General features: G+C 40.9%; 1 protein-coding gene across 2 annotated transcripts in view; it reads right to left on the reverse strand.

Annotated features, from left to right (window-relative positions):
- Positions 1 to 26,104, reverse strand: part of KIAA1549 — a 142,849-nt gene that overhangs the window by 66,933 nt on the left and 49,812 nt on the right. For both annotated transcript variants that reach the window (XM_082472857.1, XM_082472856.1), the window contains exons 2-8: positions 14,582 to 17,284; positions 13,402 to 13,490; positions 12,154 to 12,331; positions 10,127 to 10,257; positions 7,940 to 8,123; positions 6,742 to 6,801; positions 5,398 to 5,546 (exon numbers count right to left, since the gene is read on the reverse strand). In XM_082472857.1, coding sequence (XP_082328983.1) covers positions 5,398 to 5,546; positions 6,742 to 6,801; positions 7,940 to 8,123; positions 10,127 to 10,257; positions 12,154 to 12,331; positions 13,402 to 13,490; positions 14,582 to 17,284 — 3,494 coding nt within the window. The remainder of the gene's footprint in view (positions 1 to 5,397; positions 5,547 to 6,741; positions 6,802 to 7,939; positions 8,124 to 10,126; positions 10,258 to 12,153; positions 12,332 to 13,401; positions 13,491 to 14,581; positions 17,285 to 26,104) is intronic.

The following is a 26,104-nucleotide window of genomic DNA, read 5'->3' on the forward strand; positions in this document are numbered from 1 at the left end:
GTAATCACAAACTTCCCAGCAAAGAAAAGCCCAGGACCAGATGGTTTCACTGATGAATTCTACCAAACATTTAAAGAAGAATTAATGCCAATCCTCAAAATTTTCCTAAAAATTGAAGAGGCGGAAACACTCTCAAATTCATTTTACGACACTAACATTACCTTAATACCAAAGCCAGGTAAAGACACTATAAAAAAAGAAAACTACAGGGCAATATCTCTAAGGAATACAGATGCAAAAATTCTCAACAAAACATTAGCAAATCAAATTCAACAGCATATTATAAGGATCACGTACCATGATCAAGTGAGATTCATCAACATATGCAAATCAATGTGATACATCACATTAATAAATGAAAGATAAAAACCACATGATCATATCAACAGATGCAAAAAAAGCATTTGACAAAATTCAACATCCATTCATGATAAAAACTCTCAACAAATTGAGTAGAGAAGGAACATACCTCTACATAGAAAAGGCTATATATGACAAACCCACAGCTAACATTGTACTCAATGGTGAAAGGTTGAAAGCTTTTCCTTTATGATCAGGAATAAGATGAGACTGTCCACTCTCACTATTCCTATTCAACACATTACTAGAAATCCTAGCCAGAGCAATCAGGCAAGAAAAAGAAATAAAAGGCATCCAAACTGAAAAGGAAGAAGTAAAACCATCTCTGTTTGCAGATGACATGATCTTATATATAGAAAACCCTAAAGACTCCACCAAAAAACTATTAGAATGAATAAATGAATTCAGTAAAGTTGCAGGATATAAAATAAACAGACAGAAATCAGTTGTATTTCTATACACTAATAACAAAGTATCTGAAAAAGAAACAAACAGTCCCACTCCCAATAGCCTCAAAAAGAATAAACTATTTAGAAATAAATTTAACCAAGGAGGTAAAGATCTGTATACTGAAATCTATAAGACATGATGAAAGGAACTGAAGAACACACAAATAAATGAAAATACATCCCATGTTCATGGATCAAAAGAATTAATACTGTTAAAATGTCCATACTATCCAAAGCTATCTATAGATTCAATGCAATCCCTATCAAAATTCCAATGGCATTTTTTTACAGAAATAAACAATCCTAAAATTCATATGGAACCACAAAAGACCCTGGTGACAAAGGAGCCAAGAATACTTAATGGGGAAAAGATAGTCTCTTCAATAAATGTTGTTGGGAAAACTAGATATTCACATCCAAAAGAATGAAATTGGACACCATCTTACTCACAAAAATTAACTCCAAATGGAAACACCTAAAACCGTAAAACTCCTACAAGAAAACATACGGCAAAAGCTCCTTGACATTCGTCTTGGCAATGATTTTTTGGATAAGACACCCAAAGCACAAGCAACAAAGCAAAAATAAACAAATGGGACTACATCAAACTAAACAGCTTCTGTACAGCAAAAGAAACAATCAACAAAATGACGAGGCAACTTATGAAATGGGAGAAAATATTTACAAATCATTATTTGATAAGGGGTTAATATCCAAAATATATTAAGGAACTCATATAACTCAATAGCAAAAAAAAAAAAAAAAAAATCTGAGTAACATATGGACATAGGATCTGAACAGACATTTTTCCAAAGATACAGAAACGGCCAACAGGTACATGAAACGGTACTCAACATCACTAATCATCAGGGAAATGCAAATCAAAACCACAGTGAGATATCACCTCACACCTGTTAGAATGGCTATTATCAAAAGGACAGGAGATAAGTGGTGGTGAGGATGTAGAGAAAAGGGAACCCTCATGCACTGTTGGTGGAAATGTAAACTGGTACAGCCACTATGGAAAATAGTATGGAGGTTCCTCAAAAATTTAAAACTAGAACTAGCATATGGACCAACAATTCCACTTCTGGGATTTCCAAAGGAAATGAAATCACTATCTTGAAAAGATATCTGCACCCCATGTTCACTGTAGCATTATTTACAACAGGCAGGACATGGAAAAAACCTAACTGTCCATCTACGGACAAATGGATAAAGAAAATGTGATATGATACATGATACGTACCCACACGACAATGGAATATTATTCATCCATAAAAAAGAAGAAAATCCTGTCATTTGCAACTACATAGGCTAAACCTTGAAGGCATTATGCTAAGTGAAATAAGTCCAACAGAAAAAGACAAATACTGTATGATCTCACACATATGTGGAATCTAAAAAAGCCAAACTCACAGAAAGAGTGTACTGGTGGTTGCCATGGGTGGAGAGTAAGGGAAATGGATGATGGTGGTCAAAGGGGGTACACTTCCAGCCATAAAGTCCTGGGGATCTAAAGTACAGCATGGTGACTATAGTTAACAATACTGTATTGCATACTTGAAATCTGCTGAGAGTAGATCTTAAAAGTTCTCACCACACACACACACAAAAGATAACTATGTGAGCGATGAATATGTTATCTTATTGTGGTAATCATTTCACAATATATACATATATCAAATCATCACACTGTACACTTTAAACTTACACAATGTTATATGTCAATTACATCACAATCAAGCTGGAAAAAATTTCATAAATTCATAATCTGCTGGGTCAAACAGTACTCTGATTTGTCCCAAAATTTATATCTCTCTGGTGTTAACAGTGAAGTACTCTTACGTTAGTACTTTAGAATCTAGTACACTCGATATATCACAGTTTTGCATAAATATAGCTTTCTATTTTGTTGCTATTTCTCTTAGTAATATGCAACAACTTTATGGCCCCTTTTAGACTGCAGCAAAATGGTGGACTGACGTTCCGAGAGAAAGATCAACGATAACTCCAACCCCTCTATTTTGTACACGTAATTTGAATGTTTGGTCTCTACTTTTGCCATTGGCAAAATGCAGCTGCTACTTTTCTAGCCACATGTACAGAACTGTAATAGTGCCCTGTGCTCTGGACACAGCTGCTGGTCTCCTTCTTCACCGCTCACTGGAAACTTTCGGCAAATCAACTATTTCATGATTTCATTGTGAATGCCTACTTCCAGATCATGTATAAAGATCCTTAACATAGGTCCAAACTCTCATCCCTGGAGAATCTGTTCTTTACAACTCTATATCTTGAGAACGGCTCAAGGGCCTGTCCAGCCCTCTGTTTGCTGTTTCTAGGCTAGTTCCTTGACCACTTCTGCTCCCTAACCACCTACTTCTTTCCCTGGAACTGTGCTGCAGTGGTTAACTTTTATTAGCCTTCAGAATGGAATACTATAAAGGGCTACTGAAAAGCAATAGATTATATCCACCTGTCCCTCTACCTACATGCCTATTTATTCCATTTTAAAGTTCTGATAAGTCTTAGAAATGCTTCTTCTTGCAGAAACCATATACCCAAATATCCAGTGATAGCCACCTTGAGTAAAGATTCTAGGGACTTCCCTGGTGGTTCAGTGGCTAAGACTCCACGCTCCCAAAGCAGGGGGCCCGGGTTAGATCCCTGGTCAGGGAACTAGATCCCACATGCCGCAACTAAGACTCAACACAGCCAAATAAATTTTTTTTTTTTTTAATTCTATAAGCTTCTCCAATCTGAAAGTAACAGTCAGTAAAATCTAATCCCAGCATCCTTTCTAGATGACTTCTTATCAGATTCATATCTAGAATCCATAAAACCATGGTATGATGGAGTCATCATTTGGGGCAACATTTTCAATTTCATTTTTTAAAATATTTTCTGATTAAAATCACGTGTTCACTATACAAACTGTATGCTCATTAGAGAAATTTTGAAAAACATGAAAAATAATTATAAAGAATAAAACAAAAATCACCTGAAATTCAATCAAAGAAAGAAAATCATTGTAAGCATTTTGGCATATTTCCTCCTGTTTTTTCATGATTTGTATATTAATATTTGGATATATTGCACACATTCTTTTGTAGCCTCTCTTCACTTGAGCTTTTTTCTATATTCCTTCACTAATTAAAAAAAAAATGATAATGGGATTTTCCAACATATAAAGACTTCACTACAATTTTTTTGCCCGTTCTCCAATTGCTGGACATTTAGGTTGTTCCAATACTTTCACTTTTACACATTATGCTTTGATGAAGAGTCCTGTACCGTTGTAAATAAATTCTTATCTACATCTTCGTGTCTGGTCATTCTAAAGGGGAAGAGACGTAGGGCACGGTTTCTAAGCAATCCATCCGATGGCACCGTTAGTCTGGGATGGCTTGGTTAACTTCCATGAATCCCGCATTTCCATCTCAGGGAACTTGCAGAACTAATCAAGCATCTCATTCTGTAGTTTTATGGTACTCTATAACTGTTTTATGTGCATAAATTAACCTCCACCCAGAGCTGCTAAATAAAGCAAGGCTTTTATAATTCATTTTCATTTTTATTCTTAGTTTTATAGTTATTTGTTTAATATTGCTCTCAGTTTTTTAATGAGTTTTTAAATTTCTCTATATTCTACTGCATCCGGCAAAGGAACTATTTTAGAAACCTAACAACCACCTTTCTGGGAAGGAAAATAAAGAGTAACACTTGCAGGGGAAAACTTGGTAAAAGGGTTGAGGGATGATGCTGATGCCAGCTCTCCACAAACTGCCCAGCTCCCCTACCCAGTGTCAGCGTCACGCCTCTCTCTCTAAAGCCTCTACACCACCAACCTCCCCACCCCTGCACACCAGGGTCTCACCCTGGCTTCCTGTCTCTGAAACGCCATAGCTCTAAACGTCCCCTCTTCCTAGCTCTACAAGTCAGCATTTGGTAAAGAAAAAAATCCAAAATAACGTAATTCACATGGAGATGGGAAGAAATTACAGCCCAACCTCCAGCTCTCTCTGAGTGTGCGCATTTTTAAAGGGGTCACTTTGGGATTCAAATGAATCTGTCATTTGTAACTTTCTGCCACTTTTACGTAGTGAAGGCAATTTGGGTAACATGAGACAAGCAGGGCTGGCAGGAGGCAGAGAGGACAGAGTGCCGGCATAGAGGGCAGAACATTTTCCTCTTTCCGGCCTCTCAAGGTCTCTTCCAGCTCAACGATTTGTCTCTATGACGCTATCAATAATGCTTACCATTCCACAGAACTGACTACATTTTTGGTAATTAAAAAACTACTCTTTGAAAAATCAGGTCATCCAGTGGTACGGCAACCCACTTATGTATTCTTTTGCTGTGGTCCCCACAAGGCCATTTGCTGTACGGACCCTTACTAAGGACTCGGGAAACATCTGTCTAGACCCCAGTGGAACTGAAATGCTGACACAGTCCGTGTCCTACGACAGCAATCAGTCTACGTAGCAGCATCTTCTCCTGGCATTTTCCATCTGCGTGAAAATACGGCCCATTTTTAGACGGCTCTCTCTCCTTCCCCTCCCCACTCCTTTGGCCTTCTTCTTACCTGTACCATGCTGTTCCCGGCAGCGATGGTAGCCCTTCTCCACATCCGCCTTCTGGTGGAAACTTCGCTGAGCAGCTGGGCCAGTTTGCGCTCCATCTCAGCTTGAAACACTTCATTCTGGAGCTGCTTCTCAACAACACCCAGGAGGACTACATTTAAGGTGAAGCACGCACAGGCCCCAAAACAAGTTGGCAGTGGAGAGAAAAGGATGTGTGCACAAGAGAAATGAACAAAGGATTACTATAAAATGCCGGTTCCCAGAGAGGAGACATTAAAAGGGGAAAGAGGCAAGCTGGACGGGGTGCAGGAGAGTCCAGGGAGGGTAGCCCACAGGTCTTATCTCTAAAGTCTACAAAGACTGGTGGCCAGAAGTCCCAGGAGCTCAGCAGTGCAGAAGCTTTGGAGCTCAGAGCTCCTACACAAGATCAAACGTTTTGTCTGCACTTATTTCAAAATTTCTGGAAATGGTTTGAGTTCATATCTTATCTTGACTCAAAATTTAGACTCATTAACTGACTTGAGATAAGGAGGCCTGTCTTCAGACATCTAGATTATCTAAACAGACAACATCTTGTCAGCCTTTACAGGAGAAAAAAGCTCGTGCTTTCCAGCCAGAACTGGCTCAAATCCCCTTTGAGATAGGACCACGGGCAAGTCACTTAACCACTATGAAAATTATCTGGAAAATAAGGCCACTGTACCATGCAAAGAGGTGGGGCCTTTATATGGGATGTTGTATGTGAAGCAACGAGAGCTGGCAGGGTCCGGGAACCTGTCAGTGGTGACTATCCCCATTCTACAAGTTTCCTCCCCATGACCAGTTGCTTACTCACTGTGCTGCTTACATGCTGGGTAGCCGCTGAGCAACCAACTCTCTTTTATACTTCTGCATACCAAGTTAGAAAGCCTTTATTTGCAACGCCATAGCTGTAAATATCTGACCCAGGCCCACAAGGCGTTAAAACATGCTTCTTATTGGCTCACCAAGTTACCTTATTTGTCCTTATAAAACCAGACATATGAGGCTTTTAGGAAAAAAAGAGATCCTTGCTTCAGAACCTTGTCCTATTCTGGTCAGAAGATCATCAATTCCTGTTAGACTTTGCCCTGGACTTGATGTATGAATTTTAAAGAAAGCCAATCCTTTTTGTGCCGTAACTCAGTGGGACACATTCCCACAGCCAAATTTGAATCCCTTTCTCATTCATTCTTTGCCAAGAATCTAAGGTACATTTTGCCCTGAATTTAGGACTCAGAAACAGGAAAGGCAGTATCCTTCTCAATACCCCCCCACAGACTTCTCACTCTTACAGTTCCCAAAAACATTATGTAAGTTAAACATACCTGTTCTTACCCAAGAGGACTTCAACAACTGCGATAAGTTAAGCTGTGGGTACTGGAAGGCTATAAAAAGCAAAGGGTGAGAAAGGGAGAAAGGTACGTAAAAAACCTGTTTGCAACAGTCAGAAAGGTGAGTGTTCTAGGGAGCGCTGGGTAAGTCACAGCACACCGCCTCTCCTACACTAATCAGCTCTGCCTATGGAAGAAAAAAGTGCCAGGCTGGCGAGAAGGCAGGGTCAGTGGAAGGGTCTTGAGCACCTTAGTCTCCGGGAGGAAGAGGGAGAAAAAGAAAGAAAGGGCTTACTCAAGTAACACGATGGGGCACTACTTCACAGAGAGCTCACCCGTAAGTTCCCCTTGAAATGTCATTGTTCCAGAGCAATGAATTTTTCACACCGTGCTCCTCAGAGCCCTGGAATTTCCCAGCAAAGACTCAGGCAGGGTAAAGTGACAATCTTCTATCTATCACTGAAAGTTGCTATTTGTAAATAACAATTTTAGCCCTGTCTACTTTTGCATTTTACAAGTTATTCCTTTCCATTTAATTAACAGAACACGAAAATACGACAAGAATCATTAAACCTTCTGGCTGCTCCATTCTGAAAAAGAATCTGATATCTTTTTTGCCTGACTTCAACTCTGGAATCTACTGTATTTGGGGTGGAATCTACTGTATTTTAAACATTTTGAAGTAAACGTTTCCCCTACCTCCACTCCATTTGTACTGTGAATTAAATCGCTTCCACCAGGAAGGAAGGTTTTGTTTGTTTTCATTTCTGTTTCTTTTTTCTTTCTAAGTGTACACACAGTGAACCTCACTCTTTCTGGTGTACAGTTTTATGGGTTTTGACAAATGCATGGACATGTGGAACCACCACCACAATAAAAATACAAGACATTCCCATCACCCCCCTGAAAATTGCTTTCCTCGCATCCTTCACCCCTGGAAACCAAAAATCTGTTCTCAGTCTCTCTGGTTTCACCTTTTCCAGAACCGGTATAATCTTTGATAGTGCCCTTGGCTCTCTAAAGAGAATAATAAAGCAAGCCCAGTGGGAGAGGAGGGTTCTGGAGGCCCACCCTGGCATGATCTGAGAAGCTCCAATTTATAGTCCAGATTTCTGTTAGCTATTTTATTTGAAAAGAAGAGGTCCGCCAACACAAGCACTCGCAGCCACGTCCCCAGCAGAGCAGCACTCACGTTCGGCAATCTGCAGCACTGGGTATCCCAGGTAGAAACTGAACTCCACCACGCTCAAGTTCCTTAGCATTTCGCTCACTTCAGACCCATTCAGAAACCCCTGCGAGCCTCTGACAGCAAAGACGATGTTCACCGGGCCCCGGCGAGGAGCCAGCCTTGAAGACCCCACAGTGATATTCAAGATCTGAAAGAAAGAAATCAGAATAAGCTTCTAAAATGAATTAAAATGTCTAGCCAAAAGCCTGACTATGATCTTGCTCTCACAATTTCCCTCACCAAGTTTTTTTTAAAGGAGCATTTTTAAAGGAAGAGTAATTGGCTTCACAACCTGGTTCCCTTTTGTAATACTCTTAAACCCTTAGTTTATTGAAAATGTTTCTTACATTAAGTGGGGAACTGAGCACATGTATTTATAGTCCCTCCCCTTTTCTTTCCCACCCCAAATCCCACTGAAATAACAACAAGATGAACAAAGGGGAATAAATCCACAACAGCACTGAGAACGGAAGAAAACCAGAGATTCTGTCAAACTACTGAAAGATGGAGAGAGGGTGGGATCATGTTGATACAAACCAGAACGGAGGGAACCGAGACCCCAGACACACACAGGCACAGACCACAGTAGACTGAGAGTGGTCTCCCTCAGGGGCCCCAGGAGGCCTCCAGGGCAGAGAGCTGCAGGAGCTGAGACTAGGGTGCGCTGGGGGACCATGATCTGGGTCACTAATTAAACACTGAGCGCCAACAGCTGAGTCGGTTGTCTCCCTCCCTTCTCCCTTCCAACTTCACACCCAGGCCAACTCAGAAGCGCTAGCAGCTCCACCCCAGGAGCCCGAAGAACTGCTCCCTGAGGAAGATGAGCTCCCTGCCTGAGAGGACCGAAGACCCACTGTGGCGTGGCCCCCTAGGCAGGAAGGTGGGTGGAGTTAACCGCAGTGCACACAAGAGACAAAGAAAGAAAGAGAGTGAGAGAATGAGCAGCTCTGCCATGAAAAACACACTAACTCGCTCCATCCCCAGGGTACAACCTCCTCATCTCACACGGTGGGCAGGGGTGCCCACGCTGCCTGTCCGTGACCACACGTTGCCTGGTACCCAGGGCTCCAGTGAATCCTCCCATCAGGAGACAAGGCTTATGTATATGTAGACACAGACTCTACAGCTGAAGTGGAAAGATGAACAAGGTGCCAAAACTAACCACCTGCTCCCTCATTCCTAGAGACAGCCAGCAATGGTCCACAGGTGATTACAGAAACCTAACAGCACGAAAGTGAAGGACCAAGATCAACACAGAGCAATGGCAAAGAATGCAGAGAAAACAGAGACAACTTAGTACATGGAAGACAACATATTAAAAATACTAATTAATGTCTCCAGAAACTTTCAAGGAAATATTGTATCATCATTCAAGATAAGCCTGCATCATAACAGGAAAGGCTGCAATGAAAAAAGAGCAAAAAAAAATGAGAAAACAATGATGGCTAAAAGAAAATTCAATAGAGGGACTGAATAACATAATGAACACAGCTGAAGACTAAATTAATAACTTAGAGGACAAGGTTTAGAAATCTGTAAAAATAGGGAATTTAAAAAAGAAATGGAAAAAATAAGAAATATGGAGGGTGAATCCAGGATCACCAAAATCTACTTAAAATGAATTTGAGAAAGAGAGAACAAAGAATATGGAGGGATAAATACCAAAGAAATGTAAAAACATCAGCAGTTTCCACGTAATACATACAAAACCTATCCTTTGATTAGTAGCTATGTTTTTAGAGTGAAGAACTGCATTTCATGGTATTCCATGAAACAAAATTCCATAATATGAAACACTAGTGTATTTAGGCATTTCCCCCATTGGATATTTAAGTTGATACTTAAAGTTGATATTTAAGTTCTTTTCTGGAACATTCTTGCATTTCCTACATAGGCTCATCTCTCTTCAGCTCACCGTATCTGAACTCCCTGGTTACTGGGCTCCTCTACAATGTTCAAATATACTTAGACTATTCATGCTCTGTGGACTCGACATGGCCATGGAAAGACATGATTTCTAATCCATGTGAACTAAATCTCCTCTGCTGGAGGGGATTAGTAAGAGTTAAGTGTGTCTTAAACAAAACATTATGAAACTAGTTCCTCTTTAAAAGAGAAAGCATCTTGTTCTGCATTCGATGCTATTCTCACCTGCACCGTGAGGTTATACGTCCCCTGGTGGTGTTTTCTCACTTCAGAGAGAGCTATCATCAGGCCTTTCTCGATGCGCTGGGTGAAGTTGCAGAAGCCCGTATCCACACTCTGAGGCACAAACTGCAGTACTGAAAAGAAGGACAGTGTCACAGTCCCATGAACAAGGTGTTTCTTTAGTATTAAGTAACGAGGAGAGGGAGAAAATAGTGTGTAAATCAATGAACTCTGATCCATAGTACAGGATTAAGTACTATGATGTGTTATTATTTTTTAATTGAGGTATAGTTGATGTACATTATTATATAAGTTTCAGGTGTATAACACAGTGATTCACAATTTTTAAAGGTTATACTCCATCCATAGTTATTATAAAATATTGGCTATATTCCCTGTATTGTACAATATATCCTTGAAGCTTATTTATTTTATACATAGTAGTTTGTACCTCTTAATCCCCTACCCCTATATTGCCCCTCCCCCCTTGCCTCTCTCCACTGGTAACCACTAGTTTGTTCTCTATATCTATGAGTCTGTTTCTTTTTTGTTATATTCACTAGCTTGTTTTATTTTTTAGATTCCACACATAAGTGATATCATACAGTATTTGTCTTTGTCTGACGTATTTCACTTAGTATAATACACTCTAAGTCCATCCATGTTGCTACAAATGGCAAAATTTTCATTCTTTTCTTATGGCTTAGTAGTATCCCATTGTGTGTGTGTGTGTGTGAGTGTGTGTGTGTGTGTGTGTGAGTGTGTGTGTGTGTGTGTGTGTGTGTGTGTACCACATCTTTATCCATTCATCTGCTGAGGGGCACTTGGTTTGCTTCCATGTCTTGCCAACTATAAATAATGCTGCTATGAACACTGGGGTGCATGTATCTTTTCAAATTAGTGTTTTCTTTTTTTTTTGGATACATACCCAAGAGTGGAATTGCTGGGTCATATGGTAGTTCTATTTTTAGTTTTTCGAGAAACCTTCATTCTGTTTTCCATAGTGGCTGCACCAATTCACATTCCTACCAACAGTGTACGAGGGTCTATAATGTGTTATTTATATGTATCATATCATGGAAATGTAGAAAGCCAACTGTACCAAATGACTACACGCAAGGTGAAGGTGACTTGTATCACTTTAAAATGGAAAAATATCTAAGATAATAATTGGAGCATCAAAAGATGCAACACTGAAACATTTCAAATAGAAATAAATTCATTAGAGATGAATTCTTAAGTATTTATGGGTGAAACAACATGATACCTGGTATTGTTTTAAAACACCCTAGCTTCCTCAAAAAAAGTTTGTGTGAGATAGATGAAACAAAATTGGGAAAATGTTGATAATTTTTAAAGTTTGTACGGGCATAGGTGGGCTAAATATGGTATTCTCTCTACTTTTGTATATGTTTAAAAATGTCCATAATAAAAAGTTAAATGAGGGGACTTCCCTGGCGGTCCAGTGGTTAAGACTCCACGCTTCCACTGCAGGGGGCATGGGTTTGATCCCGGTCGGGGAACTAAGATGCCACATGCCGTGCAGCAAGGCCAAAAAAAAAAGTTAAATGACATTAAGGAATCACTGTTAATTTTAGGGGGTGTGATAATGATACTGTGGACAGATGTATGTGTATGTATGCATGTATATGTATGTATGTGTATATGTTATGTGTGTGTGTATATATGTTTAATAGTCTTATCTTTTAGAAGCATAGTCTGAAATATTTATGAATGAGACGACATGATGCCATATCAAAATAATATGAGAGGAGGGAGTGTCGATGGGGGTGTAGATGTAACAAAAGTGGCTAGGAGTTGAAAATTGTTGAAGCCATACAATGAGTACCTGCGGGTGCACTAAACTATTCTGTGTATTTTTGTATATGCTGGAAATTCTCCATAATTATAAAGTTTTTTAAAATTTAAATAACAAATTTTAACATAATCCTCCCCAAATTATTTTGAAACACAAAAAATAAAGTGAAATTCTATTTACAAATCAAAACAACTATGCTCAATTTTCTTACCCGTTTGAACTTGGAACCTGGACTCTGGCATAAGGAAGGAGGGTTTCACAGCCAAGATTAAAGGAGTCTGGTCACGAACAAGTTTACTATTTATAAGTACATTTATGACTGATATTGCTGTGTAAACGAAGGGACCAGATGTTACCAGAAAAGTGAAGTCAGCGAACAGTTCATAAACCTATGAAAATAAAAAATGCAAAAGATGATAATTATCAAATTTGAGGGTACCATAATTCAAACTTAAAGGAAATCATACTGAGTAGAAAAAAAAGTTAAAAAAATAAATAGTTTTAAATGAAGGGGTATTGCTTCAGAGATAATTAAAATTTTATTTTAGTTATGCCTCTTACATATCTGTCAACTTTCTCAAAAACAGCACAAAATTACAAGAGCAAGGACAGTGAAAAAGAAGAGTCAATAATATGAACTGAATAAGGAATTAAGGAGAATTCAAGGTGTTTTACTGTACTTACCCCCCATAAAAAGAAGCACTTACTCTACTAAGTAGAGCTGTCCAAAAGAAACATGTGAGCCACATATGCGATTTTTAAATTTCTAGTGGCCACATTAAAAAAATATAAAAAGAAACAGGTGAAATTAATTTTAAAAACATTTTACTTAAGCCAATATATCTGACATGTCATTTCAATTGTAGGCAATGCAAAAAATTATTGAGCTATTTTACATTCCTTTTTGCACTAAGTCTTTGAAATCTGGTGTGTATTTTGCACTGACAGCACATCTCACTTGGAACAAGCCCCATTTCACATGCTCAACAGCCACACGTGGCTCGTGGCTCTGTTCGGGATGGTGCAGGCCTAGAGCGGGGCTTTCTGAGCTTATCAGGAGAGAGAAGGCACCGGCAGACGTCCAGCAAAAAACATGTAGAAATCTATCTCTGTCTCACTCGATGTACAGAAACATACATACGCACTCACTCTAAACTCTAATCCAAGCCCTTCCATGTAAATAAAGGGAAGCGAGATCATTAGGTCATCACCCCAAACTCTGGTCTTAGAGCCCTTTGTTCCAGCTCTGCCAGCACATCCCCGTGATAGACTAAACCTGGCCTCATCTGGGGTCAGAAGGGGCTTCCCTGGAGAAGCAATGTTTGAGCAGAGATCCAAAGGACGAGTAGGTGTCCACCAGGAGAAGGGAGGGGAGAGAGGAAAGCACATGTCCCACTCCCATTATGATGTGCATCCGACTCGGACTCCCCCACCAGACTTCCGTGCCGCAGGCACCCACCTTGAGCTCCACCACACGGTTGAAGTGGCTCCTCAACACCTCTTTGATGGACATAATGATGTACTCCTGCACAGCTCTGCGGGCCAGCACTGCAAATTAGCTCAGTGTCATTATGAATAGGCAGAGGATCCACGGCCCTCCTCGGTCTCAGCGTGGAGAAAAAAGACCCAGCGCATTCTCCTCCCTCCTCCCCTCCACCTGCCCTGTCCGTCCGCTGCATTCCTGCTCCACCTCTCCTGCCATCTTCTCCCCCTTCTTCCTTTCTGTCCCCCATCCCCATCGACACGAATACACAGAGCCAGGTTACTGATCAACCACATGCTGTACATATTAACAGGGCACAGGCTTTATGCGCAACTTGCCACTTCTCAGGAGGAACAAGTGGGAGAGTCTGATCAAGGGACCACAGTCACCAGACTTGTTCAGACATGACATCAAAGGTATTCCAGTTTCATGTGACTAAAGCAGCCGGCAGCTGCAAGGGAAGCTGCTGCCTGTCGGCTGGTGACTCGGACTACAGGCTGGGGAGAAGGTCGAAGTCTGTGACCCAGTTCAGAGGATACTGAGCCACTCCATGTTCCTCCGCTCCAAGTGACATTTACAGGACTATATAAGAACAAAGTGCCCCCTCTTTTCCAGGAAAAGTCAGAACAGTAAATTAGTAAGAAATTGCAACGGTGGCCCTTACACATTTGCCCAACTAACTGCTTGAACGAAACGTGAAGGCGTTTTGCTTTAACCGTGTCATCTACGCATCCAATGGGTTATGAGCTCCAAAGACAAACATCCTAGCACACATTTCTAAGGCTCCTTTAAATCTTTCCTTTGTTTTCATTGCTACTAATTTGTAATATTTTGTGGGCGCTTCTTATATGCTGGGCACTGGGTTAAATATTTTATATGCGTTAATGCATTTAAATCTTTACAATAACCCAAAGAAGTAGGTGCCACCATCATCCCTGTTTAATAGCTGAGGAAACTGAGGCTTAGAGAAGCCTAACTGTCTAACTGTCCGGAGAACTCAGGGGAGCTGGCAAAGCAGTGAAGCCTACAACCAGGAGTCATCTGGGTCCAGAGCCCACACTCTTTGCCACGATGCTACACATCACATAAGCATTTCGTATCAACACCTTTGGAAGATCACCCCAACCAAGAGAAGTGATGCGAAGCAGGGCCTTACCAGTTGTGATCAAATAGGCATCGGGAACCGTGATATCACACACATACGGCGACTTGGTGGTGACCAGCGCTGGAGTATGAACCGTCGCTTCGGGAGCCGGGGTGGTCACGGGATGAAGGGATGGCGGGGGGAGAACCGTGCCGCCCTCATGGCGATTCTGACTCACGGTTCTGCTGTTCAGGGTGGTGTGAACAGAATTCTCAGGGGCAGCACCGGTGTCAGATGTGCTCAGCTCAGTGGAGGTGTTCCTCGGGAAATCTGTGGGTGTGAATGATGGGCCACGCGTACCATCCGGCTCTGCAGGCAGAGGCGAGCGGATCACCTCAGGAAGAAACGAGGATGCCGATGGCAGGTACCCAGTGCTGGCCAGCACTGTGGTGACAGGGATGACTTCAGAGAAAGAGGGTAAGACGGACGTGGGATTGTTCATAGCACTGATACCACCATCAGAAGGTGTCAGGGTTGAAAAGACAGAAGATTCAGTTAAAACAGGTGTAGTAGGAACAGCAGTCAAAAGTGATGTTAAGTGAGTTTCAGCAGTCAAAATGGGCTCAGAACTGGAGGGCACCAGTGTGGGGACTGCAGATTCATGGGACATGAGTGAAAACTCAAAATAGGAGGTAGCTGCAGTGAAAGCTGAGGTAAAATGAGCTCCGGCATCTGTGGGTGACACTGTGGGTGCTTCAGAAAACTTTGGAGAACTGGAGGGAAAGCTGGAGAGTAGTGACATTTCAGAGTAACTAGGGAGAAAAGTGAAGGTGCTTAAAAGAAGGTCTGAGCTTGGCCAGAGCTGAGAAAACTCAAGGTTTGTGGAATTGGGAACAGAAAGCTGAGGTGACCGAGAATTGATAGAGTTGGTCAACAGAAGTGTCTCAACCAAGGTAGAAAATGCCTGAGAAATGAAGGTGGACAGATCACTTGACCTCGGAGACGGAGAAGCAAGTACTTCTGAAGATGGAGAGACCCAGCTGCTGAATTCCAGTGGTGGAGTGGAGAAAAAGCTGGATGTAAAATCCCAAATACTTGCACTTTCACGCTGGGAAAAACTGGCAGGTTCTCGGTCAGGGAAAAGCGAAGGCTGTGCCGACAGGTCCAACCTGTAAGACGTAAGAAGACCTGGGCCTCTGACAGCAAGCGATGGTGTGTTTTTGTTCGCTGTGATGGGGAAAGAAGAGTCAAGGAGAGCACCTGGGGTGACCGAGGAAAGCACGGCTGTCACACTGGATGGCATTACTTGAGTTTCGGCGACAGAGGAGGAGCGAAAAGCAGCAGCATCAAGTGACACAGGCACAGAGAGGTGGCCCTGGGGAGGGGACACTTGTGCGGTCATAACACTACTCATTTCCCCCTCAGCTGAAATACCGACGCTCGTTGCTGAGATTTCCACAGATGGAGAAGAGAGGGGAACCATCGGTCTTGAGGGGAAAAGTGTATGAAATTCTTGAGGGCCTTCATCAAATTCAAAGTCCACTGTGACACTGCTCAGTGGAGAGATGCTGCCCACTTCTGAGGGCCTTGAGAGGGTCGGGGACAGGGTCTCAGCACCATCCCCCGAGCCCACGTCCTTCTCCGTGAGGCTCGATGACAGCACGTACCGAGGCGACACCGCAGTGCAGGACACGCACCACGTGTACGGTCTGAACGAAGACACTGGGCTCCAGACGTGAGCGTCACCCGCACGACTTGGGGCCGCTGAATGGCCAGGCAATTCTGATGCCTCACTGGAGCTGGCGGGAAGACAGGGGTTATGTGAAACACCGGCTGACTGAGTAGAGAACAATCCAGACGCAAGAGGAGTTGAAAACAAAGCCAAATGTGCACTGCTGCTGCCAAAGGCAAGGGCCATCTGGGACAGAGCTGCAGAGCGGTGTGTGCCTGGAGAGACGGTTTCATCCAGACTTCCACCCAAAGCAGCAGTCACGTCAGAGTATCTGTCTGTACCTGCGGCCAGAGCATCCTCTGGAGGCGGTGAGACCTGCCCGGACAGGGGAGGAGGCTGCCGAGTGACACCATCACGTGGCGGTCGAGGCTCGGAATACTGCGAGCTGAGAAGGAAGGTTTCTGCACCCTCTACTCCCGAAGCCATGATCTCCGGCAAAGTCCTACTTGAAACGTGCCCGTAAGTGTCAGTAGGATAAAACACCAAGTTCCTACTAGGAGTTGGAATTATGCCCTTGGAAGTGGGAAAAGCTGACAGAAAAGCACTGAAATGATTGGGGGATTCAGCAGACATTGTTGGTTGTTGCACTGTGTTTTGCCAGGCTGATGAAACTTCTTCATCTTGTAAAGAAATGATGGGTAACGATGGAGTCGGCACGGAGTCTAACGTTTCTTTGAGCAGCCCTGGCAGACTGTGTGAGACGTATCGTATGGGAGAAACCACACGGGAAGTGGTCCAGGAAGTCTCTGGCAAAAAGTTATCCATTTCATCATCATCTATGACCTCGTTGCTCGTCACGGACACATAATTTGCCACAAAGATGCTGTGATCTGCTGTACTTTGGGTCCATTTTCCTTGGTTAAAAAAGTTTGTATCAAAAGTACTGGGGGATGGAGATGATCTGACGTGGAGAGAACTGCTTTGCTGGGACCCTGGAGCGGCTTCTGTTAAGGCCACGTGTGCAGTGCTGTGCACGGCGCTTTCCCTTGGCGTGAACTCCAAGGAGGATAAAGAAAGGTTGTGCTGTTCCAGAGGGAACTCATCTACAAAGAAAATAACAGCTGAGTTTAGCTGCAAGGCAATGAAAGTCATACTGCTAACATTTTGTTTCAGATATAAAAATATCCTCAATCAACAGATATCCACTCACTGTGAACAGCCACGATTCACAGTTAGACGTTAAACAACCAACTGGAAGTCAGAAATTGCCACAGTTACTGTCAGCATAATACCTGCGAATAGTCGTAAATGTGAGCACCACTTTTACTTAAGCCTGTGTGTGTGTGTGTGTGTGTGTACACACTGACATGTTTCTCTTACTTTCTAACAACACCACAGAATACTGTAAATGGAAGAGGCCTTACGGGCCTGTCTTGTCTGTTCTCTCTCATTTATCACATGAGAAAGAGAGGTTCAGAGAAGGTAACTAAATCAATTACATGATCACCCGGACAGAGGTGGAGCTAGAATCTGCACATAAGCCTGCCTTGACTCCCAAGCCCATGTCCTTTTTCTTCCATAAGAGTTGGCTCTTACGAGAAATGATCATGACCACTCTGACAGCATCACTCACCACCCAGGGAAGAGGGTTCAGCAGTTTCCTAGTTATAGGACCTTCCACATAAAGACCTCGGACTACCTCCAGGCTCACCTCTCATCATTCCCTGCTCCACTCTCACACCTTCCCAACGATGCTCTGGCCGAATGAGCTACCCAGATTCTCTGTGGCTTGGTGTTTTGCACATTCTTCTCTCTCTGCCTGGGATGCCCTTCCCAGGCTCTCCACCTGGATTACTCCTACCGGCCCTGCAGATGCAGCACAGATACTACCTCCCTCCTCAATACTCCAAAGCTGGGTGAGTGCCTCTCCCTAGGTTCTACCTGTCACATCCCTGATCGTGCCCCACTGAAATGAACTGTCTGCTCATTACACTCCGAGATTCTTGAGGACAGAAACTGTTGATCTGTTACCCCAGTGCCTAGCACAGTGAGTGACATATACTAAGAGCTCGATAAACATCTGTTAAGTGAATGAATAAATCAATGAATGAATGAATGGTGTCTGAGGACCAAGTTCTGATATGTGCCAAAAGCATCCCATCATCCTCTCAAACTTTCATATTCTTCATCCTTGTGACAGCTGTCACTATCATTTAAGTGGCTTAGGTATCTCCATCTGTAATTCAGGTACACTGTATAGAGAGGCAGGAAATGTGATGGCCCAGACCCCTGATGAAGGCCCAGGGCACAGGTCCTAGAGGAACACTGAAACAGAGAGCTTACAGGGACACTGGACCAGACAGCCTGATGGTCAAGCATGACTGCAAAGTTACAAAACACATAAGAAATAAGGTATTATGAAAAAGAGTCAAGAGAAACCGCCCCCAAAAGTAAAAAGAAGAAACCCACACAAACAGTATCAGATCTGTAAAGACTTCAGATATTGGAATTATAGGATACATTTTTGAAAGTGTGTTTAATTCATTTAAAATAATAAAGAAGGGACTGAAAACATGAGTAAGGAGCAAGAGGCTATGAAAATGGTCAGAAAGATTTGAAAAACCAAAAGAATATTTGGAAATGAAACAATATAATAATTAAAATTTTTAAACTCAATATACAATATGTAATAAACAATAAACAGCAATTTAGACACAGCTGAAGAGAGATTTAGTGAACTGGGGGACAGACCTGGAAATTACTCAGAATGTACCACAGAGAAACAAAAAGAGGAGAAACGTAAAAAAGAGAAGAGATATGAACACATAATGAGTCCAACACATATTTGATCAAAGTTTTAAAAAACAATAATGGAGGGAATTGGGCAGAGACAATATTCAAAGAGACAGTGCTAAGAACTGTCCAAAACAGTAAGAGACATGAATCCTTGAATTCAGGAAGACAAAGAATCCCAAACCACATGAATTTTCTTTTTAAAACCCATACCTATACACATGATGATACCACAGAACACTAAAGACAAAGAGAAATTATACAGGCAGTCAGAGAAAAGGAATGGCAATTACACCATGAGATAACTACTTCACAGAACTAGGGGCCAATTCACAATGAAATAACATCTTCAAAGTGCTGAGAGAAGATACTGACATCTAGATTTGAATAAACAGCAATACTCTCCATTTGTTAAAAGAAGGACATTTTCAGATTTAAAAAAAGTGGTTATACCAACAGAAGAAGTCTTTCTAAACAAGGATACATCGATACTTCAAAAGAAAAGGTAATTATCCCAGAGCGAAGATCTGAGAAGAAACAGAGAATAAACAGATGATAAAAATATGGTTAAATCTAAACAAACATTGATGGTATAAATGAACAATAATACTATGTAATTTGTAAGGTTACAAAAGACATAATATAGAATTAAAATAGCTTGTTACATTGCACAGAAGCTGAAACGGGGGCGTCCAGAGGAATCTGTGACTCACTAGCAGAGATGAAAATCAAGAGTTAAGACAAAATTCTATGAACAGATTTTGTGTGTATACACCAAAATCTGTAAGTGATATTTAGTCATATATTTATATAGATGAAATATTTCTAGCTGGTTACATTAGCATCTGAAAGTTACAAACTTACAGCAGATAGAAGCTGCTTACTTTATTTTTATTGGCATATAGTTGATTTACAATGTTGTGTTAGTTTCAGGTGTACAGCAAAGTGAATTTTATATATATATATATATATATATATATATATATATATATATATATCCTCCTTTTTTTAGATTCTTTTCCCATATAGGTCTTTACAGAGTATTCAGTAGAGTTCCCGGTGCTATACAGTAGGTCCTTATTGTCTATTTTACATATAGTACTGTGTATGTATCAATCCCAATCTCCCAATTTATCTCTCTCCCCCCTGGTAACCATAAGTTTGTTTTTTACACCTGTAACTCTATTTCTGTTCTGTAGATAAGTTCATTTGTATGCTTTTTTTAGGTTCCACATATAAGTGATATCATATGATATTTGTCTTCCTCTGTCTGACTTACTTCACTCAGTATGACAATCTCTAGGTCCATCCATGTTGGTGCAAATGGCATTATTTCGTTCTCTTTTATGGCTGAGTAATAGTCCATTGCATATATGTACCACATCTTCTTTATCCATTCCTCTGTTGACAGACATTTAGGTTGCTTCCATGTCCTGCCTATTGTAAATAGTGCTGCAGTGAATGCTGGGGTGCATGTATCTTTTCAAATTATGGTTTTCTCTGGATATATGCCCAGGAGTGAGATTGCTGGAACATATGGCACTCTATTTTTAGTTTTTTAAGGAACCTCCATACTGTTCTCCATAGTGGCTGTACCAATTTACATCCCCACCAACAGTGTAGGAGGGTTCCCTTTTCTCCACACCCTCTTCAGCATTTATTGTTTGTAAATTTTTTTCATGATGGCCATTCCAACTGGCGTGAGGTAATACCTCATTGTAGTTTTGATTTGCATTTCTCTAATAACTAGTGATGTTGAGCATCTTTTCATGTGCTTCTGAGCTGTCAGTATGTCTTCTTTGGAGAAATGTCTATTTAGATCTTCTGCCCATTTTTTTGATTGGGTTGTTTTTTTGATATGGAGCTGCATGAGCGGTTTGTATATTTTGGAGATTAATTCCTTGTTGGTTGCTTCATTTGCAAATATTTTCTCCCATTCTGAGGGTTGTTTTTTCATTTTGTTTATAGGTTTTCTTTGCTGTGTCAAAGCTTTTAAGTTTCATTAGGTCCCATTTGTTTATTTTTGTTTTTATTTCATTATCCTAGGAGGTGGATCTAAAAAGATCTTGCTGCAATTTATGTCAGAGTGTTCTGCCTATGTTTTCCCCTAAGCGTTTTATAGTATCCGGCCTTACATTTAGGTCTTTAATCCATTTTGAGTTTATTTTTGTGTATGGTTTTAGGGAATGTTCTAATTTCATTCATTTACATGTAGCTGTCCAGTTTTCCCAGCACCACTTATTGAAGAGGCTGTCTTTTCTCCATTGTATATTCTTGCCTCCTTTGTCATAGATTAGGTGACCATAGGTGTGTGGGTTTATCTCTGGGTTTTCTATCCTGTTCCATTGATTTATATTTCTGTTTTTGTGCCAGTACCATACTGTCTTGATTAATGTAGCTTTGTAGTATAGTCTAAAGTCAGGGAGCCTGATTCCTCCAGCTCCATTTTTCTTCCTCAAGACTGCTTTGGCTATTCGGGGTGTTTTGTGTCTCCATACAAATTTTAAGATTTGTTTGTTCTAGTTCTGTGAAAAATGCCATTGGTAATTTGATAGGGATTGCACTGAATCTGTAGATCGCTTTGGGTAGTATAGTCATTTTTACAATATTGATTCTTCCAGTCCGAGAACATGGTATATCTCTGCATATTTTTGTGTCATCTTTTGTTTCTTTCATCAGTATCTTGTACTTTTCTGAGTACAGGTCTTTTGCCTCCTTAGGTAGGTTCATTCCTAGGTATTTTACTCTTTTTGATGCAATGGTAAATGGGATTGTGTCCTTGATTTCTCTTTCTGATCTTTCATTGTTAGTATATAGGAATGCAAGAGATTTCTGTGTATTAATTTTGTATCCTGCAACTTTACCAAATTCATTGATGAGCTTTAGTAGTTTTCTGGTAGCATCTTTAGGATTTTCTATGTATAGTATCATATCATCTGTCAACAGTGACAGTTTTACTTCTTTTTCAATTTGGATTCCTTTTATTTCTTTTTCTTCTCTGATTGCTGTGGCTACGACTTCCAAAACTATGTTGAATAATAGTGACGAGCATGGACATCCTTGTCTTGTTCCTGATCTTAGAGGAAATGCTTTCAGTTTTTCACCACTGAAAATGATGTTTGCTGTGGGTTTGTCATATATGGCCTTTATTATGTTGAGGTAGGTTCCCTCTATGCCCACTTTCTGGAGAGTTTTTCTCATAAATGGGTGTTGAATTTTGTCAAACATTTTCTGCATCTATTGAGATGATCATATTCCTTTTATTCTTCAATTTGTTGATGTGGTGTATCACACTGATTTGCAGATATTGAAAAATCCTTGCATCCCTGGGATAAATCCCACTTGATCATGGTGTATGATCCTTTTAATGTGTTGTTGGATTCAGTTTGCTAGTATTTTGTTGAGGATTTTTGCATCTATGTTCATCAGTGATACTGGCCTGTAGTTTTCTTTTTTTGTGACATTTTTGTCTGGTTTTGGTATCAGGGGTGATGTTGGCCTCAGAAAATGAGCTTGGGAGTGTTCCTTCCTCTGAAATTTTTTGGAAGAGTTTCAGAAGGGTAGATGTTAGAAGCTGCTTACTTTAAAGGGTCACACTCCTTCATATGGAACATGACTTTTAAAAATGAATAGACAATAAAAGAAGAAAACCATTTCTCAGAGATTTTAGGTTATTTCATAGCAATATTATTAGGCATTGGTTGTCTTCCATACAACCTGGCTCTAGGATTTCTTGTCTATGTGCTTTTACTATTTACCTGCCACATTCCAAGCATGGGTAAAAGTAAAAATGATACTTATTACAACTACAGTAAAGTAGCAGCTGTTCTTCTCTACAGTAAAGGTTAAAAAGTTATAAATTTGAGAAGTAATAAAATTACAATATGTACAACTATGTAGCATAAAGATTTTACAGTTTTACTAAGAATAAATTATTTTATGTGTCTGTTTTAAAACTCTGCTATGATATGATTTATTTTGAAATACAAGACCTGAACAGAGAGCAAGATCCCTTTTAAAATGAATCACAAACATATTCATAAGTGCACTGGAAAACTGCAAGAGATAAAATAGCAAAGAAAGGAGCATTTAGTGGCTAATTTATGAGCCCAAGTATCTGATGCAAATTAGAATTCAATCAATTCTGCCTACAAAGGACAAGGAACAGGAAAGGCAAAGTGATCAAAAGAATGAAAAATTCTCCTAGCTAGTAAAACTGAGAAACAAAAACCTCTATTAAGAACTGTGAGGTGAGCCAAGCTGTGAAGGTTTCTTCCCCCTCCTTTTGGCCAAGCCCCAGGAGAGAGAAATCAACTCTAAAGAGACAGCTGCTGAAATGCCATGGGAATCACTTCTGTAGTTAATTCAGGAAGAGGTTAGAAAACCCAGGTGAGTCTCTCCCGGCAGAAAAGGCTTCGGAGACTCTAATTTCAAGCCCTGGAGATCAATTTTCAAGCTCTCAAGCATTAGGTCAGACGAGTGAAAGGTTCTCTCTCTGACGACAGAGAGAAAGGAATGGGGATGATACAAGCGTGATGGGGGATCTTGTTAAGATGCAGGCACTGTCCAGCAGGGCTGGGGTTGGGGGGTGGCCTCCGCTGAGCTTCTGCATGGCTCCCGGGGGGGCCATGCCTAACCACACTCTGAGTAGCAAGCACTAAGCCACTTTCTCCTGTATAGACGGTACAACACATACGTATCCAGTGCCGACCTTGTATCTCCTCCTTTGCTAGGTCCCTGCCATGCTATATGTAACAGAGCAGAAACTGCCCTGGTGCCATGCAGATTCACAGTGATTAAAAATTCATGAGACAAAACCGCAGACAGTACGACACCAAAGGTGAACCCCCAAAGTGACCTACAAACTGTGGGTGACAATGCTGTGTCAGCGCAGGTTCATTCGTTGTAACAAATGTACTGCTCTGGTGGGGATGTTAACAATGGGGGAGGCTAAGCATGGGTGGGGGCAGGGAGTATATGGGAAATCGCTGTACCTTCTTCTCACTTTTGCTGTGAACCTAAAACTGCTCTTTAAAAAAAATGAAATCTTAAAAACAAAACAAAAAAAAACCCATAAAACTTCTGAAAAAAACTCATGAGGGAGATGTCTGTCTCTAGGAATTTTTTGGTCTCACTCCCAAAGCAGAATTCGGTGTTTTACTGATATTTACCCTTTTTGAAAGTCATATTTTTCCATGTGGAAATCTTCCCTAAATATAGTAGTCGATCATGGAATCACGAACTTTTCAAGCTGAATGGATCCTTTAAGACCTCAGCAATCCCCTCGCAATGCAAACGAGGCTCAGAGTTTAAGCTGACTTGCTCAAAATAGCATCAAGGCAGAGCCAGCTAGAAAGGCAGGTTCATAAGTCCTCAGTGGTTGTTGAATGCTCTTCACACCACACCATGTTTAGTCACATCAGCCCATTTCATTAAGACTGCTAGTGAATAAATTACATTGAAAAACATGCTAAGTTATGTTATAAATGAGTTGAAAGCATATGCTAAATTCTGTGCTACCAAAACCTATGCAAGGCATGCTTTTTGAATTGTGAGGGCCCACCGTCCACATGGGATAGCTCACAGTTGCAGGCATGGGCGCTCAGAAAACAAAACATCCTCTGAGGGCTGGGCTGGAAAACCCAAGGGACAGCAGCATCAAAAACCTCTAAAGAGCTTTAATCCAAATAGAACCATTACTTTTGCTTCTCTGCTAAACTGTGGCGTTTTCAAAACATGATGAGTCATCTCAACTCTGTGGATATTAAGTCTACTACAAAACAAGAGCCCGCTTGAATTTCTAGGTGTTTAAAAACAAAAGTAGTCAGGGACTTCCCTGGTGGTCCAGTGGGTAAGACTCCATGCTCCCAATGCAGGGGGCCTGGGTTTGATCCCTGGTCGGGGAACTAGATCCTGCATGCATGCTGCAACTAAAACTCAGCATGCTGCAACTAAGAAGTCCACATGCTGCAACTAAGAAAGTCTGCATGCCGCAACAAAAGATCCTGCACACCGCGGCAAAGATCCCACATGAGGCAACTAAGAACCAGGGCAGCCAAAATAAGTAAATAAATACTAAAACAAACAAACAAAAGTAATCAGATAATTAAACCAATACCCAATTTGGCAAGTCTTCAGCAACTTTTATCCTTCTAGTTCTCAGGTTGTCCGAAGTAGGATTTTAGTGCCATTATTAAAACCATCGTTCTCCTTTTCCTACTTTTCATTTTTATCTCCCTGGTTTAGAAAAGAGTGTCTCTCTTCTCATTCGTTCTCCAACCCCAACTGTATACTAAATACCTTATACCAGGTTACTCTCTCCTCCAACTGGTACTGTTTTTATTATCAAATATCGAGTAGATAAGAGCTACTATTTATAAAGATATATTTATCAGGCAGTATATATAATAATATAAAGAACACCTGAGTTCCCATCACTCAGTTTAAGAAAATCAGTATTACCCTTACTTCTGGCATCCCCCATGTACCCTTTCCCATCTCTTCCCTTCCCACTGAGGGAACCACCATTTGGAACTATGCATCTCTCATATCCTTTTATTTATAGTCTTACCATATGTATGTATCCCTAAAGAGTATATTCTTCAGCTTTGTATGTTTTCAAACTTTATCAAGATGGAATTATACTGCATATATTCTACTGCAACTTATTTTTTTCACTCCATATTGTTTTTCACCTGTGAGTGGGTTTTTTTGGCATGAAGCTATAATTCATTCATTTTCACTTCAACATGAATTCCATTATATGAATATACCAAAATTTATTTATCTATCTATTGTTGATGGACAGCTGGACTACTGCCAATTTTCATTATTCCAGATATTTCTTATATGACCTTTCTCACCCATCTCCTGGCACACATATGTATATATAAAGTATTATGTATGTTCATGTGTATATATGTGCATTTATGTGTGTGTTTGTGTGTTGGTATATATATGTGTGTACATGCATGTGTGTCGTGCAAGTACATACATGTATATGTGTGTATTTGTGTATATGTGTATGCATGAGGGGTGTGGGTGCATACGTATGGGTATGTGTGTGTATGAGTGTGTATTAATGTGTGTGCCTGTATGTACGTGTGTATGCACCCATGAGAACTGCCCAG

Source organism: Balaenoptera physalus (assembly GCF_965194825.1).
Source record: "Balaenoptera physalus genome assembly, chromosome: 8".
Classification (NCBI taxonomy): domain Eukaryota; kingdom Metazoa; phylum Chordata; class Mammalia; order Artiodactyla; family Balaenopteridae; genus Balaenoptera; species Balaenoptera physalus.